Source organism: Astatotilapia calliptera, chromosome 23 (assembly GCF_964374335.1).
Source record: "Astatotilapia calliptera chromosome 23, fAstCal68.1, whole genome shotgun sequence".
Taxonomy (NCBI): domain Eukaryota; kingdom Metazoa; phylum Chordata; class Actinopteri; order Cichliformes; family Cichlidae; genus Astatotilapia; species Astatotilapia calliptera.
The window spans coordinates 24668126-24681293 of NC_137443.1; the positions used below are offsets into that span (position 1 = coordinate 24668126).

Below are 13168 nucleotides of genomic sequence, written 5' to 3' on the forward strand. Positions count from 1 at the left end.
GAAAACATATTCCCTGGATATCCAACAAATTGTTGTTGACAGAGAAAACTGAACGCCGTCCTTCAATGGTGAGAATTTTGTTGTCAGCCCAGAGTTTTCACGCCAGTGAGAATAACTCACGCCAGAGGCTGGATCCTTTCTCATGCTCCTTTCCCAGTGTGCTTTAAGTGTTTTTTAGAGGGGCGTCAGTGAGGTGGGGTTGGAGGGTGCACAGGAAGGAAAAGGTGTAGCTGGGAAATCTCATCGAGGCTCCTCAGCGAACAAGAGGACACCCCAGTCAGGATCTGGGCGCCGCTGCCAAGTCATCTCAGGGTCGCAGACTGCAGCGGCCGTCGTTTCGGTGAAGCAGGCACAGAAAGCCTTGCAGAGAAAACCCCAAAATGTAAACATGCATGTGAGCGGGAGGGCGTGGAAAGAGGAGAAGGAGCCTTGGTGCTCATGTGCAGTGTTTCCTCAGGAGATGAGGAATGACTTCCTCTCTGAGATTAGCAGAAGACTGCACAGTTTCTGGGGACAAGCACTTCCACATGCCCGTTTATAATAATAACACTATTGATATGCATTCATACAGTGCTCATTTAGCGCTCCATCAGGGTGATAGACATGAATTGTTTTCATGTTATACTGATTTGCCTTAGTTATAATATTCAAACATCTATCACACCCTCCTAGCTTCACTTTTTATTTAGTGCCATCAGCCAAAAGTTAAGTCCAAAGCTTAAATTTCCAAACCCTGCATGCTGACAGTGTCTCTATGTTCACATCTGCATGCTCATAGAAACTGTTTCATGACACAAAATATAATTTTTTAAGACGCTATTCTCTACAGGCAACCCCGGTAATGTGCTAACAGCCAGTAACTCCCCACTCCAACCGAAGAAGGCCGTCCCTCCCTGAGCCTTTTTCTGCTGGATGTTTCTTCCTGTTAAAAAGGAGTTTTTCCTTCCCACTGTCACCAAGTGCTTTCTCATAGCTGGGTTTTTTATTGGTGGGGTTTCCTCTATGTTTTTGTAGCGTCTTTACAATACAAAGCGCCATGTGGTGACTGCTGTTGTGATTTGGTGCTATAAGTAAAAATGAATTGAAACAAATTGAATTGCAACCAATTTTACTCAGTGACAGCTGGTTGTTGACCAGTCTCCTGGCCAGCATGACCCAAGGGAGCAAATCAGAGATGAATAAAGCTATGCAAATGGAGAAACATAAATTTTGGTTTGTCAGATTGTCAGAAATGCACAGACTACATGCAGACCACATGCTCTTATATGCATACTCAGTCCTTAAGTTTTAGCTCCTGCATTAGCATGACAGGCAGGATAAAACCCACCAGTGACAGATACACAGCATAGCCATTCTTGATATTTTAAGAAAATCAATTAAATGCAAATAAAAATGATCTTTATTTACATATTTTAAGAATATGTATAAACATATAAGATATAAGCTCATTGCAATGAGGTAATATGCTCAACGTGGTCTTAAAAACGGTACAATAAATGAATAAGAGTTGTTCATGTCTTTGATTTGTAAAGCAGTGAGGGATTCATTTGTTAAATTACTCCTGCTGAATTTTACTTGCAGAAATAACGTACATCTAAGGTGCAAAGTGGATAAACTCGAGCTGCATTTACAGCAAAGGTTCTTTGCAGCAAACTGATGGAAACGTGTGCATAGCCACACTTGTCAATCTGGCTCCGTACAACTTTCCACACTTCAAATGAAAATAGCAGGGCCTGACTAAAAATGACCACCTCGACAGATGTGCAGCGAGCTCGGGCAGCAGGAAATGGCGAGAGTGTCACGTCTTTCAGCAAGCGAGGAGAGGAGAGGTCGACCCAGAAACATATGCTGCCTGACCTTTGGCTTTTTCTTCCTGTAAGGACGCCTTCCCGCTCCCTCTCTTTCCGGCTGTCTTTTTTTAAAAAGTGTTGCCATTGGAAAAATATTTAGTCAGATTAATAAGTATACACTTATATTGGATTTGTAATTTTTTTTAAATATATATTTATATAATGGAGGATCTATAAAACAAAATCATCAGCATTTATTTACCCAAGCCACCTGGGTTGTTGTGCTCAGATGTTGAAATCTAAAGCACTGGCTCCCTCTAGTGGTGAGATAGTGGGTTTTTGAGTTGGGTAGAATGGAGGGCGATGAGGGCCAAAATAAATTAACTAAATATACAAGCAATTCATTAAATGTAATTATTTATTAAAATTGTAATTAAATAACTGTATCAAATGTTGTAAATGAAATAAATTGATATTAAGTATTAACATATTTAATTAATCACTTCTAGTTCAAATGAATGAATTAAAATTGATTAATAATCTAATATATGTATTAATTTCATTTTGGCACTCGTGACCCTGCATAATTTCAATCAAAATGAACGTTTATTCACCTTTTCTCGCTTTGGTTTTGAGGAGGAGCAGAGTCAGTCCAAAGAAAGACATTTTATTCAAACATCCATAGTCAACAATAAACAAATAATTTGCCATTTACAGTCATTCCTCGCATTTACAGTCGTGTTAAAAAGGAGATACAAATGGTTTCCGCTAAATGAGTTTCTGCACAAAACTTAATAATTTAGTTCAAACATACTTTTCAATGAAAATTAAAAACTACTGTTAACTCTCTCTCTCTCTGTCTCTCTATCCTGGCCTTTGGATGTGCATGTACTGAAAAAAAAAGCCATAAAAATGAAAAGGTTTGAATGCTTTTATTCACTGTAAACCTTCACTTCTTATGTTAACTCGTCTGCAAAGACTTTTCCACAGTTCATGCAAGGTTACATTCCATCTAAACTGCAGAGAACTTGTCTAGAGTTCGGTGAATTTATCGACGAGGTGAATAAATTATATCCTAGCGGTTGCGAAGCTCTCGTTCGCTGTGCTTCAGCAACTTCTGTGAAACATCTGGCCTTCGTCTTTCTCCCAGAAAAAGAAGTCCCCCCTTCCCTGTCCTGTTCCCTATAATCCCTGATGATGATGTTACTCAGTTTCAGTCAACCCTGTGCTGGGGATTCTTGTTTTATGAGAAGCACACAGGGCCGATGTCCAGGCCAAACTCCTGATCAGCTTGTCCGATGTCCATGGGGGCCAAGTCCATGATAGGCAGCCTGGTTGAAGTTTGAGTCCTGTACTCAATCACCGTCCGACCCCATGCGCCATTTGATTTCTAAGGACAACAACAGAAACATCAGTCAGTGTATTTTCCAGGAAAAACTAATTTAGGCATTTTATCGAAGACTCACCGAGCAGCCGTCCTCAATGACAGTATATCGTAGCCGGTTGGAGCCTTGGGCTCTCAGTTCTTGACCATTGAAGGCTCTGAGGACCAGTGCTTTCTTCAGATCCCCACTGTTCTCGTCGTTGTAAGCAACGCTGTTCCTGCAGTGGTAGGTGACGTTCTGGTGCGACTCTTTGGACAAAAGCTGTAGCAACTTCAGCTGCACGGCCACCGCGTTTGGTTGTTCCTCCTTGTTGCCGTAGCGGAACTGAAATCACACGTCATATGAACAGCTCAGTGATTTTTTTTAAGCAACTACACCATGCATGCCACTTCTAGAAAAGCATCCACTCCTTACCCTGGTGCCACCGTTCATGTCAGCCTCGAACCAGATGGGTTTGTTGTCATTGGGCCTTGATTTCGTCCACCAGGCTTTGCGGGGAATGTTGGGTGGGTTGGCAGAGATGCAGGTTTCACCAGTCTCCATATTGCAGAAGACCCTGATGGCATCTTTTACGCTTCCTTGGTTTGGATCAATCCAGTACTGACCTGTATGAGAAATACAAGCGCCATCACTGAAACTGTAGAAAAATCAAAATCTAATAACCAGTAAATGGTTGAAGAAGTGCAGATCCTGACCGCTGCTTTTCTGTGGGTAGCAGTTCTTGATGTCCTGGCAGGTTTTGGCAGGGTTCCTCTTGCTGCCGTCAGGACTGCGGAAGTTCTGCAGATTTCCACTGAGGCTCTTCAGCGTGGCGTGGATGCCGGTGTCTGCCCGCAGTGTGGCCGAGTTCTTGTTGGGAAGGGCTTCATCTTTGTTGAACTCGGGAAGCAGAGGAGGTTCGGCGGCCACAGCGTCCTCAATGAATTCCACGGCTTCAGGAATTCCTTGTGCTTCGTAATCGACCAGGCCAGCAAAAAGGTCTTCAGAAAGTGAGGTGGGAGGTCCTGGGGATCCTGGAGGGCCAGGGGGGCCTGGTTCACCAGGTGGGCCCTGAATAATGAAAATGATTAATTACCTTTCTAGTTACTAAAATATAAAGCTATTTTTGATCCAAAGAGGATGATCTACTATGACTTTCTACCTCTTGAAATTTTATTGAGTATCTCTCTTTGACTTCTAACTTTAACTTTAGGTGTAAAGTATCACATTGCCATCCTAAAATATGATTCATTATGCTGTGACGATGAAAATCCATCCCACCGAATCTTTGGCGATTGGCAAACGTGAGTTTTCAGCTAATATTTTCATGCTTTTGTTGAGAAATCACAGGCTAAAAGCAACAAGTTTAAGCTCTGTCCAGAATGATGCTTTGTTTACAATGCAATTTAATTCAGTTTTATTTATATAGCTCCAAATCACATCTTTCCATCTTCCCAGTCGTGCCCCCGTGTCTGTCTGGCCTCCCCGTTTGTTCTGAACAAACAGCATTCACTGTAATTTTATCAGATGTATCCAATGTAATGCATGAACCAGAGAGAAAACCGTTGTACAAGCACATAAATGTATTTTGTACTGATAAAATAAGTGTGGTAAAGTGCTCAAAGTCTGACTGCGGAGTGCAGAAATGTTCCTGGAATATGTCACAATGGAAATTTTTGTACACGCTTGTTTCATCTATGCAGGAAAAAAAAATCACAGCTTCTTTCCCGCTTCTTTCACCTGTGCTCCGATATCTCCGCTGCTCCCTCTGCTTCCAGGAGGACCCATAGCTCCAGGGTGGCCAATGTTTCCTTCCTTACCTGGAGGACCGACCACTCCAGGAGGCCCCTGTGTGGATATCAGAAAAACATTTTCACAAGACGACAGGAAGAGAAATTATGTTTAGTTTTTAATGTGATTTTGATTATTGCTTACCCTCGGACCGCTTGGTCCAACGACTCCTATAGCTCCTGCGTCTCCTGTGGCACCCTAAAACACAAAGGAGTACATTAAAACTTCTAATTTCTTGTTTCCATGATGTAACCTTAATGTCCACACATCTTTCTTACTTCTGTTCCTTGCAGGCCTTGGAGCCCGGTGAATCCTCTGTGACCTTTCTGACCCCTCTCCCCAGGCTCTCCAGCAGCCCCTTTGTCCCCCTGTGGTCCTTGAGGGCCAACTTTTCCCCGTATTCCTGGCTGTCCTTGGGGTCCAGGAGGGCCTCTTTCACCCTAAAAACAAAAGAGACGTAACAGTTGTGGATTTAAAGATGTAGCTCGAGTTTAATGCTGAACTTTAATCTGTTGCTTGCTGTTAAAAAAAAGAGAACTAAAAAAATTAATTGGCTAAAATATCTGATGGGAGATAACAGTGGGTACTCACAGTAAAATAAATAATATACTTTTATTTTGAAAATCAGCAAAAGAACAAAGTGTCTATGTTGGTGTCTGGGATTGTTGCCCATTACTATGTGTGTCCACATGAGAGTGAGAGTAGCTTTAAACTATGAATGGCAGCTGAGACACTGCAGCTGTGATGATTTGGCTTTAACCTGAGCTGGAATTACATATCTATCCAATACTGTATGGATAAATAAATAATTAACTCTCAACAGGATTACATTTGTGTACGTCCATTTCAAGGAGTCTTACAATCAGATTCAGCCATTTATCTGAAATGCAAGTGAAAACACATCAAAAGTATCCACCAATCAGAGACAGGAAGGAGATGACCAATCAGATAATGGCATTTAAATGAGCCATAACTCATTAACTGTCAGTTGTTCACACCTTTGTCAGTTACACAGCTGTTAAAGTTGAAAGGCCTGATTTAGACTTCTGAGGGGACGTTTTGTGGAGCCTACAGCGTAAACATGAGAGGCTGACATCATTATCAGTATTACTAGGCTGCTGGATTACATGTTAATTACCACATGGCCGTGTCCTCGTGTTTTACATCTGGTACCATCCATGATTTAAAAAAAAAAAAAAAAAGTTAGAAATGTATCCCTCTTTGTTGTGGTCATTTTTTTTTCAGAGACCTTCTAGTTTTTGTAGTCCTGGTTGATCTGTTTGTTAAACTCACATTTACACCCATTTGACCTGGACTGCCTGTTATTCCCACTGGACCCTCAGTACCTGGAGACCCTGGACCACCAGCCAGACCCTCTGGGCCAGGATTGCCCCTGTCACCCTACAAACAGGCCAGAGATTAGACCACACCAAGCCTCTAAAACAAACACACAGATACATTTTATACATTTTATCTTACCCTTTCTCCGACTAGGCCGTCCTTACCAGGAGGCCCCTCAGCTCCAACAATACCCTGAATAAACAAATGATATTAGAAACTTAAGATCTGAGAAAAACAAAACAAGAAATTGTTCACTTCTGATAAGAGGAAGGAAAAACCAGATCTGTGATATATAAGGCTGAGTCATCTACAAAAACTCACATGGCACTATGATTTCCAGGTGTTTAGCTGAATGTACTGATACTGAAAACAAATTTTATGTGCTGTCGTTGCTAAAGGCCACAAACCTGCAAGCCTGTAACTGACAGGTTAAAAGAAATGTGACAAAACTGCTGTCTTAATAAACTTTTAATAAGTTGGTGAATACTGAACAGTCAAAGAAATCTGCTTTTGAGCTACAGAAACATTCTAGTTATGTTTTCTAGACATAAACAGCACTTTCTGAGAGTCACTTTAGATTGAAGCCTTAAACCGCTTAAATAAAAGTCAGATTTGATTAATACAGCTCCATCTCAAGGACAAACCTCGGGTCCAGGATCTCCTCTTGGCCCAGTGGCTCCTGGTAAACCGATACCCCCAGGAGGACCAGTGCTTCCCTGAGGTCCAGGTGCTCCTGCTTTTCCCGGTTGACCCTGAGGCACAAATAAACACAAACCTCCTCATCTAACTCTAACATAAAAAATGGCACTGCTGAGGAGCAAGTTGCCTTTGTGAGCGATAACAATAAAGAGGAAACATTAGCGGGAGCACTCACAGCAGGACCTGGCAGTCCCAGCAAGCCTCTCTCTCCCCTGACTCCGGGTTGGCCGACAATTCCTCGCTGCCCTGCAGCGCCAGCAGGTCCTGGAGGCCCATCAGGACCCTGACGGAGAAGCACCAGAGCTGATGAGCAACTGAAACATCTCTGAATTTGAACAACAACAAAAAACTTCATCTTACAGGAGGACCGTCCTCTCCAGATTCTCCTTTCTCTCCAGATCCGCCGGGTGGCCCTGGAGGTCCATGCTCGCCTTGACGTCCCTGACCTCCGTTCTCTCCTCGAATCCCGGGAGGACCCTGCTTTCCTGGAGCACCTATAGGCCCGTCTGCTCCAACTGCACCCTGAAATACAAACATAAAAGTGACTTAATAAAAGAAAACTGGATGTTTTTGTGCATCAGGTCTTCAAGGTTTGTTTTTATAAGGAACTCACAAGAGGACCAGGTGGACCAACTCCTCCAGGCAATCCAGGAAAACCGGGGGAGCCCTGTGGGAAGGAGACAAGTTTTACCTCAAATATGTTCATCACCGAGTTTTGGAGAGCCTTGTCCGGGTCAAAATACTCACCGTTGGACCCTTTGTTCCTCTGCCACCTTTCAGCCCGGTCACACCAACAGGTCCCTGAAAAACACAGACACAGGACAATTTTTCACGCGACCCATCTACTTCCTGTCAAGTTACTCATTAAGAGAAACGAAGGTCAAATGTAGCTCTCAAAATAAGTAAAGCATAACCAGAGACACTTTTTTCTCTCAGAATGTATGCCAATTACATCCAAGCGACATACGAAATGCATGCCAATCACCCTCATGGTCCAGTGACGCTTGCCTAAGAACAAATGCATGAGTGAAAACTTTCAAATAAATCCTTCAAAAAAGAGGGGTGGCTCCTTCACAGTGTTGTAAAAATGTGTTGAAAGTGTTGAAAAAGAGGCATTTTTCCTTTTCATATTAATTAAGATTTTTATTAGAGCCATTGATACTGAATATATGTGCACTGCTTTTGTACTTTTCAGACTGGAACATGTAAAACTAAAACTTTGTGATTAATTCTGCTTCACAGAAACTGTAAACCCACATTAATAAGGATTGTTTCAGATTTTATATATTAAAACATTTGGCAGCGTACCTGTTCTCCTGGTTTTCCAGCCACGCCCTGAGGTCCAGGTGATCCTGCTTCTCCCTTCAGACCTGTCTCACCTGTTTCACCTTTGACCCCAGGCTGACCATCAGGACCCTGGGAAAGAAAAAAAGAGATGAATCTCTCTTCAGTTACCTTCTAGTTTAATATTCTGTTAATCCTTCGGTGGTTTTGTGCGTCACACTGTAACAGGCCACTTACAGGAGGTCCAGGGAAGCCAGCAGCACCAGTTGGACCAGGCTCACCGGTAGATCCCTGTGAACATGGTCACACACACCAATACACACAATCAAGAAGAAATTACAGCATTGAAAAAAGTGAATATCAGCTCAAATAAATGTAAAATAAAATATTGTGCCTACAGCGATTCCTCTTGTTCCTCTGCGCCCTGTTGGTCCGGATGGGCCGGTTTCACCCTGAAATGAAATATTGTAAATATTTAAAAACAAAAATACATAACCAGTATTTATTAACAAGAGTTTATTTACATAAATACAAAGTCCTTAAAGCCCTCTAACAATATATTTTTTATCTAATGTTCACAAGTTATCATAAAATCATCACAAAATCACCTTACGGGACTTGAAGAGCTCTAAATCAGTTTTACAGAAACAGTGCAGGGTCACTGTTAATCATCTTGTAGCTGTGCTTTGTGATAAATCATTAAACTGAAACAAACACATTTCTGGGCTGAAAAACAGCTTTTATGCTTACCTTCACTCCGTTTGGTCCACTGGAACCAGCAGGTCCAATGGGACCAGGAAGCCCCTGGTGCAATGACATGAGGAAATATATTAGACATAATTTAGACATATATTAGTCTTTGCAGGCTGCAGGTAGTGAATTTTATTTTTATTTTTATTAGTAGACTATGATTTCATATGTTGTTTTTCACATTAACAATCTTGATTTTGTCTTTGCACAGTGGACTTGGAGAGAAATCATAAAGTAAACCAGCAGAATTTCGAGGGATTTATATTTGGATTTAATCACAAACTTGCTTCAGGTGAAGTGAAATATTTCGACACACAGTTTTTTCATCTGCAGTAAGGATCACGGTTATGGGGACTCACCCTCGCTCCATCAGCCCCCGCCTTTCCTTCTGGTCCTTTTTCTCCAGTAGCGCCCTGTTAGAACAAATCAGGTTCACTTAATGGTTTCTTAGTTTTCCCTCCTTTGGTTCTGATTATCCCCAATATCTCGAGGTCTCACAGTACCTTACATTTTGCTCCTCTTACAGTCATGCTATTGGTAAAGCTGCTGTCTTTTTCTTTGGAGATGGTGTAATGAATGTATTCTTTAACTTACAGCATCTCCCTTCGGGCCTGAAGATCCGGGTATGCCTCTTTCTCCTGGGATCCCCTGAAGTCCTGGACCTCCTGGCTCTCCAGCAGCACCCTTGGGTCCATGGCTACCCTAAAATGTGCAAAGTAAGCAGCAAGGCTTATTATAAACAATTTAATGCAAGCAATGAGTCTTTTTGTTGTTCAGGGTTAAGCATCAGTAGTTTTATGGTTACCATACCTTTAGCCCATCTGGTCCGGGTGCACCTGGACTACCTTTGGGTCCCTGCAGCCCATTGGGCCCAGTTTCACCTCTTTCTCCTGGAGAACCTCTCTCTCCCTGCAAGAACAACCAAAATCTAGTTGGTATTGCTTTCAGAACTGCACATGATTATTTGCAGCTAGCAGGTTTTTAATTCTATCCATCAAGTCTAACAGTCTGCAGTCCATGAACTAACCTCAGCTAACGCCAGCTAACAAAGTTAACTCGGTGGCGAGAAGACTTCAGTAATAGAAATCACACAGCAATAGTACATTCATGTAGTTGTAAAAAGCATGATAATATATCAAGTAATCCAAAGTATTCAGAATACGTTACTCACATTAAGTAACTTAACGGCCATGTATTCTGTAATCTGTAGCATTTTAAATGTAACCTTCCCAACACTGGATGTGCTTAGTGCTAACGTGCAACAGTTTTCCAATTTCATTGTACTATCGTACTAAGCATGACTGTGCAATGACAATAAAGAGTTATCTTTATAAGTTATCTTAAATAAATCTGTTTTGCTGCATGTTAATCTACAGGTTTTGACATTTTATAAAATACGAACAAGTTAAAAAAAAAAGAACATTTTGTATTCGCTGTTTTTTCACATATAATAATAATACATGCATCTTTTAATTAAGTTAATCCCATTTTATACAATTTTAGGATATATTTCCATTTATGTTCTAAAAATCCTTTCAGACTGGTTACCAAATCAAACCTTTTTAAAACTTTTGACATTTCAAGAAGAAACTCAACTACTAAATCATCAATAAGTTATGAAACTAATATTTGTTTTCTATTTTAGATCCTTAACTCTTACAGCTCATCATCATTAGCTGGAAACAAGTTCAACCGAAAAGAAAAGTAAAATTTATAACAATCATCAGACGATCAAAATCAATCAATGAAAACACAAAGGGATGCACCGAAATTCTTATTCATACGATGATTAGAGCTATGGGTGGGTTACAGAAAATGTTCATGTTTCAAGCTGGACTGTGATGATCTGAAGTTTCAGAACTGAGCAATAGAAAAGTGGAAATTGGACTAACGGACTTACTCTTGGTCCTGTAGCGCCAACTTCCCCAATCTCTCCTGCAAGGCCCTACAAAAAAAAAAAAACATTAAGCAGATTTTACATGCTGTATAGAAGTCCCTGCACAATTTATATTATGTGGGTTAACTTGAAAAATATTTTAAAATACCCGAGTCGTACCTTGTCACCTGGCTTTCCTGACTCTCCGGGTGGGCCTGGTGTTCCGGGCAAACCCTAAAAACACCCCAAACAGTTTTTATTTTATTTTATAATCATAAAAACAATAGAGAAGAACTTTAATCGTGGCCAATCTCCTTTTTTACCTGGTTAAATAAATAAAATAAAGAATTAAAAGTGAGATTGAGCTCCAGTGATAGGAACTAAATTCTTTGCGTTATGTGATGAAGAGTACCTGGAAGCCAAACACTCCCTGGGATCCCTGCTCTCCTCTCTTCCCTGCAGGACCCTGCAGGACAAACAAACACATTATATTAAAAACATAACTGTTTACATTATTAATAATGAGAAACTCTCAGCTGATACGGATGCTTACAGCTGGGCCAGGTGGGCCGGCGGCGCCTCTCTCTCCATCTTTTCCATTTGGTCCCTAGAGGACAGTAAAGAGCAGCATTTATCAGCATGTTTGTGCTTGAGATGAAGAGCGTGAAGCCTCAGCAGGAAGTATGAGCTGTATTTGTATCAACTTGCCCTTTGACCTGGAGCTCCTGGACTTCCAGCTTCTCCAGCCTTCCCAGCATCACCCTAAAAAACAACAGGGACCATCAATCAGCATATTTTGTGTTATTATGGAGCTTTTTTTGCATTTATTTTTACATATATATTCATCTGGCTTCTCTCATTAGGCTTATCTAGCCACACTCATTCGTACTGACTAGGAAGCCCTTTGGTCCCGGCAGGCCCATCGGCCCAGCTGGGCCTCTGTTTCCAGTTGAACCAGCTGGGCCTTGTTTGCCGTCGTCTCCAGCGGATCCCTGAGAAGACAGAAACACATTTACTGCTGAGCATGTGTGTGCAAATCTACAAGTGGTGAAAGTTAATGCATTTGATTACATACCACCGGTCCTTGCTTCCCCTCTGCTCCCTGGGCACCTATGAGACCTGTGAGACCCTGTGAAGTAACACAAACAAGTCTTTTAAATGCTGAATGAAACAAGAGTTTCTGGTTAAGTTCAGGTGAGTTTGAGGTTATTTTTCATCATCCTTTCTGACTCTATTGGGGACCATAATTTGCAAACTAAGTACTATATTTTAATAAATCAGACTTCAGATTTGTGTTTGATAGCATAAGCTCATCCGAAAAAGGTTACTGAAGTCATAGTAGAATAATTTCTTTCATACATGTTTACATAACTTGACTTATTTTTTAAGTAGAAAGGTCGCTCTCCAGTGGTCATAAGTAGGAATGCAGGTTTAAGGCTGCAAGGCCACATATTTTTTATATGCAGTTTTTTATATGCATTATAAAGACTCCAAGCAAAGCTAGCACTTCTTGTCACTAGCTAATTCTGCTATGCATGTTTATTTAAATACCAACTTAGAATCGCTCTTGAAGATTGCAGTTTAAAACAGAGTATGGCCATAAAATTCAGGCACATGCAAGTTTCTCAAGGATAATTTAATGAAGATGCAACACCTAAAGACCAACTAATTTCAGATTAACTTTAAGTCAGTTTGCTGTTGAAGCAGCCTGCAGTGCAGCAATCTGAACAGATGAATCTGTGCATTCCCTGACCAGTTGGCAAGCAGTTGCTGGAGTTTTGAACTTTGAACCATAATAAATAATGTATACTATATAATGACCCCGTGGGGAAATTACTTGTTTTTCTCTGCATTTGACCCATTCACTCAGTGGGCTGCCACTAAGCAGGCGGCCGGGGAGCAGTGTGTAGGGACAGTACCTTGCTCAGGGGTACCTCATGGTAGCTGTTCAGTGGATTCGAACCCCCGCCCTTCCGATCATGGGGCAACCATCCCTGCCCTTACTGAGCCATCCCTGCCCTTACTGAGCTATCCCTGCCCTAAATCACAATAAAGTGCCATAATAAACATTAATAAACAGAATAAATATGGATCATACGTGAGATTTTGGGTCATATAAAACAGAATTAAGAGGCAGTATAGAATAAAATGCGACTATTAGAGCAGAATAAAATCTTGTGCCTAATAAAAACTTAAAAGCAGTTTACACTCTGAAATCACAGGTTCTGGTTTAGCATTCTGTGATAGAGAAGATGCTGTGAGAAGGTTGAGAA

At 41.3% G+C, this 13168-nt stretch overlaps 1 protein-coding gene across 1 annotated transcript in view; it reads right to left on the reverse strand.

Moving 5' to 3' along the window:
- Positions 1 to 2437: 2437 nt before the first annotated feature.
- LOC113016460 (uncharacterized) overlaps positions 2438 to 13168 on the reverse strand; it is a 35484-nt gene continuing 24753 nt past the window's right edge. Inside the window, exons 27-54 of the mRNA XM_026159299.2 lie at positions 11971 to 12024; positions 11789 to 11887; positions 11604 to 11657; positions 11449 to 11502; positions 11308 to 11361; positions 11076 to 11129; positions 10920 to 10964; positions 9830 to 9928; positions 9614 to 9721; positions 9379 to 9432; positions 9020 to 9073; positions 8668 to 8721; positions 8507 to 8560; positions 8294 to 8401; positions 7733 to 7786; positions 7599 to 7652; positions 7346 to 7507; positions 7161 to 7268; positions 6931 to 7038; positions 6425 to 6478; positions 6239 to 6346; positions 5224 to 5385; positions 5090 to 5143; positions 4895 to 5002; positions 3871 to 4225; positions 3590 to 3780; positions 3257 to 3499; positions 2438 to 3180 (exon numbers count right to left, since the gene is read on the reverse strand). Of these exons, the coding sequence (XP_026015084.2) occupies positions 3034 to 3180; positions 3257 to 3499; positions 3590 to 3780; positions 3871 to 4225; positions 4895 to 5002; positions 5090 to 5143; positions 5224 to 5385; positions 6239 to 6346; positions 6425 to 6478; positions 6931 to 7038; positions 7161 to 7268; positions 7346 to 7507; positions 7599 to 7652; positions 7733 to 7786; positions 8294 to 8401; positions 8507 to 8560; positions 8668 to 8721; positions 9020 to 9073; positions 9379 to 9432; positions 9614 to 9721; positions 9830 to 9928; positions 10920 to 10964; positions 11076 to 11129; positions 11308 to 11361; positions 11449 to 11502; positions 11604 to 11657; positions 11789 to 11887; positions 11971 to 12024 (2853 nt within the window). The 3' untranslated portion in view covers positions 2438 to 3033. The remainder of the gene's footprint in view (positions 3181 to 3256; positions 3500 to 3589; positions 3781 to 3870; positions 4226 to 4894; positions 5003 to 5089; positions 5144 to 5223; positions 5386 to 6238; positions 6347 to 6424; positions 6479 to 6930; positions 7039 to 7160; positions 7269 to 7345; positions 7508 to 7598; positions 7653 to 7732; positions 7787 to 8293; positions 8402 to 8506; positions 8561 to 8667; positions 8722 to 9019; positions 9074 to 9378; positions 9433 to 9613; positions 9722 to 9829; positions 9929 to 10919; positions 10965 to 11075; positions 11130 to 11307; positions 11362 to 11448; positions 11503 to 11603; positions 11658 to 11788; positions 11888 to 11970; positions 12025 to 13168) is intronic.